This window comes from Juglans microcarpa x Juglans regia, chromosome 1D (genome assembly GCF_004785595.1).
Source record: "Juglans microcarpa x Juglans regia isolate MS1-56 chromosome 1D, Jm3101_v1.0, whole genome shotgun sequence".
Taxonomy (NCBI): domain Eukaryota; kingdom Viridiplantae; phylum Streptophyta; class Magnoliopsida; order Fagales; family Juglandaceae; genus Juglans; species Juglans microcarpa x Juglans regia.
The window spans coordinates 11340978-11344016 of NC_054594.1; the positions used below are offsets into that span (position 1 = coordinate 11340978).

Below are 3039 nucleotides of genomic sequence, written 5' to 3' on the forward strand. Positions count from 1 at the left end.
CCATACCACAAAAGATAGTTTAGCGGAATTGTTCTTGTTAGAGAAGTCAAGAACACCAACCCTTTGATGTAGAGCTCATCCCCTTAATTAAAGATTGTGTAATAAGTTCTCTCCCTAAAATCCAGCCATTATCTGAGATGAAGAAGAAGTGTCAAATGATTAAGATGCCCTTAATATAATAAATAAAATAAAAAAAAGAAAAAAAGAGAGAGAGAACAAAATCTTAGCAGACAGAGGAGGGGGATGTAATTTCATTCACCACATGACACCTTTACACCTTTGTGTAATATGAAACTAATATGGGTTTAGGACTAATCCTCCAAACCCAAAACTCAATGGATTTCCAGCTATCGCAGCTTGGTATAAGGTGTTCAGAAGATGCAAGCTACTTCGAATTTCTGTACAATTTAGGTAATGTAGTTTCACTTGTAACAATTCAATTTGGAAAGAACAGAAACTTCAAATTCCAAAAAACAAAAAGGGTGCGGAACACCCAAAACATTTGGTAGCATTTTGCACTACGGTCTTCCTTAAAGACAATATTACTTCTCCCTGGACCAGTCCCCACTCTTCCCACCAGTTTTGGACTCAAGACGCACATCTGTAATCTGGATATCCTTCGAGGCAGCCTTGCACATATCATAAACTGTTAGACCAGCAATGGTTACTGCCGTCATTGCTTCCATTTCAACCCCGGTTTTCCCTGTACATGCAGCTTCCCCTTCTATATCAACACTAAAATGCCCAGTGTTCAGTGTCAGATCGACACGAACATGAGTCAAGTATATGTTGTGACACAGTGGGATGAGACAGCTTGTTTTCTTTGCTCCACCAATTCCTGCAATTTTCGCCACAGTAAGGACATCTCCCTTGGCAATCTGGTTAGCCGCAACCAGATCAAACACCTTCTTGCCAAGAATTACTTTACAACGGGCAATTGCAGTTCTCTTACTACTTTCTTTGCGAGAAACATCAACCATTTGGGCTTCACCCGTACTGCTAATGTGGGTCAGGCCAGGTGTGCTTTCAACTACCTTATGAGAAACTAACTGGGGTTCTTGAGCCATATATTGATTACTGGCAGAACTTGCATGACCATTTGAAGGAGGCTCACCAAACACGGATTCCATTTCCTGAAACCAGGAAGTATGGCATTGACATATCTTGAGAGATTTTCATATGGGTTCTGAGGTATTTTTTGTGGGGATGTTGCAGCAGTTGACATATTTCTTGGAAGACTAGACTTGACATTCTCAAATGCCATCATCGGTCTAGTAACCATGCACCATAATTTTTTTTATAGGTAATTTTTAATTTTTAAGTTCGATAGATATATTTTTTAATTGGAAGCCTGACAGAATATAACGATTTCTAGCAATGGAAATATATGTTTGACGCTTACATTCAATCTAGCTAGTTTCGTTTAATACTTCCGTATTGTCTCGAGTTCCGATCATGCATTATTTTCTCCTGTTTATCGAGTCCCAATTTTACTGCACTGCCTTGTAATGCCACGATTAACTTGAAACCATGGAAGTTTTCCATGTTAGGATAAAGGATAAAAGATTAAATCTACATATTCCCATCAACTTAAATTAGGGACAAATGGTGATTTCAGATGGTATCTGGAGCACAGAGGACCTAAATTAGAATCCTACTCTATACTCTACCCCATTTAATTAGATAAGAAAAGCTTACCTTATTTAGCTCAGAAATGGCACTTGCAAGATCATGATTATTGTTACCGCTGAAGAAACTTCTTGAGTGAGGGAGCGCCACTGCAAGTCTCCTGAGGAACATGATTCACAGATCCCAAATTTTTTCCTGCAGCTGCAAGAGAACTCGGAAAATATTTATGACTGTCAGATTGCTCAGCAAGTGTAACTCTGTAAGAAAGAACATCAGTGGGTCATTATTCTGTGAGTACTTTCATCAAATTTGGGACAAAATTTTGCGATAGCACTTGACATATTCGAACAAAAGAATCACTTCATAACATGGGTAAACAAAAACGTCGGCTACCAGATGCTTCTAACAAGTATCTAGCTTGGTTGAAGCATGTTCCTCATTTATTTCCCTTCAAGAAACAATACAAAACAACACATCAGAGTTTCACTTTCTTTCACCCCACCTTTACCGACAACCAAATATAGAAATAGACCTTCACAAATTGGAATTCAGTCGAAAAGTTCAAACAGAGGAGGGGGGAAGAAGAAGCACAGCACTAATAAATATACAACCAGCTCTCAGAGGCATTTCCACAAACATGTTGAGGGCGGTACATTGGAAAAAGCAAATGAAATCACAAGTGGGAAATTAATTAGCTCCAAATGCAGGGGGTAGAGGAATAAGGATTGGAAGTTTAGTGCTCTTGCAAACCTTTGACAGGGGAAGATTGTACTCTCTGGGTTTGAAGTATGAAGACTGACGTGGAGACAGTGAGTTAGAGAGAGAGAGAGAGAGAGAGAGAGGTGCGGACGACCTTTATGGTCTTTTAAGTTTCAAGAACAAGTAATGCTAGTTCTCTCTCCCAAATAGACAAATTTTATGCCACCCTCCTGTAAAAACGTGAATTCTATTATAAATTTTTTACAGTTTTTATGGAGAATAATTTTTTCTCTAGGTTTAATGGTGATGTCGATTTTTTTACAAAATGTTTATCGTGAGATTTATGTATTTAAGACTTGTACAAATTATTATTCTTTAAAAAGTGTCGGGACAAAAAATCTTGGGCGGGACTTAAAAGTTTTTGAGTTAGTATGAGCTTCAAAATGAGAGGGAGCACAAGCAATTTCCTTCGTTATAGGGGTGTAACGAGTCCAATTCGATCTGATTTTGAATATTTTTAAGAATCAAACCGGTATGTATCGGTTTTGAAAATTTAAGAATCAAAATCAAAATTTTTTTTTTGATTTTTTTTTTTGGGTTCAGTCAGGTTTGATCCGGTTCATCGGTTTTCTAATTTATTTTACATTCCTACCTTGTTACAACATGAACATTTATTAGCTCAGAAAAAATGGTTAAATACTCTCAAATTCG

General features: G+C 37.6%; 1 protein-coding gene across 3 annotated transcripts; it reads right to left on the reverse strand.

Annotated features, from left to right (window-relative positions):
- Positions 1 to 229: 229 nt before the first annotated feature.
- Positions 230 to 2605, reverse strand: LOC121240965 (cyclic pyranopterin monophosphate synthase, mitochondrial). 3 transcript variants are annotated; one of them, XM_041138499.1, is made up of 3 exons: positions 2224 to 2605; positions 1699 to 1831; positions 230 to 1133 (listed from the first exon to the last, which is right to left on the reverse strand). In XM_041138499.1, the coding sequence occupies exons 2-3, from the start codon at positions 1798 to 1800 to the stop codon at positions 543 to 545; spliced, it is 693 nt and encodes a 230-aa protein (XP_040994433.1). In that variant the 5' UTR covers positions 1801 to 1831; positions 2224 to 2605; the 3' UTR covers positions 230 to 542. The 3 variants fall into 3 exon arrangements, with proteins under 3 accessions (XP_040994433.1, XP_040994428.1, XP_040994421.1); XM_041138494.1 differs by having other exon boundaries at positions 1699 to 1830; positions 2380 to 2604; XM_041138487.1 differs by having other exon boundaries at positions 1699 to 2604.
- Between the last annotated feature and the right edge of the window lie 434 nt (positions 2606 to 3039).

Bases quoted from the DNA above. Each gene is read 5' to 3' on its own strand.
- LOC121240965 (XM_041138499.1), bottom strand. From the start codon at position 1,800: ATGTTCCTCAGGAGACTTGCAGTGGCGCTCCCTCACTCAAGAAGTTTC. The intron at 1,134-1,698 runs GTAAGCTTTTCT...TCCTGGTTTCAG, and splicing joins CCATTTCTGAGCTAAATAAG to GAAATGGAATCCGTGTTTGG.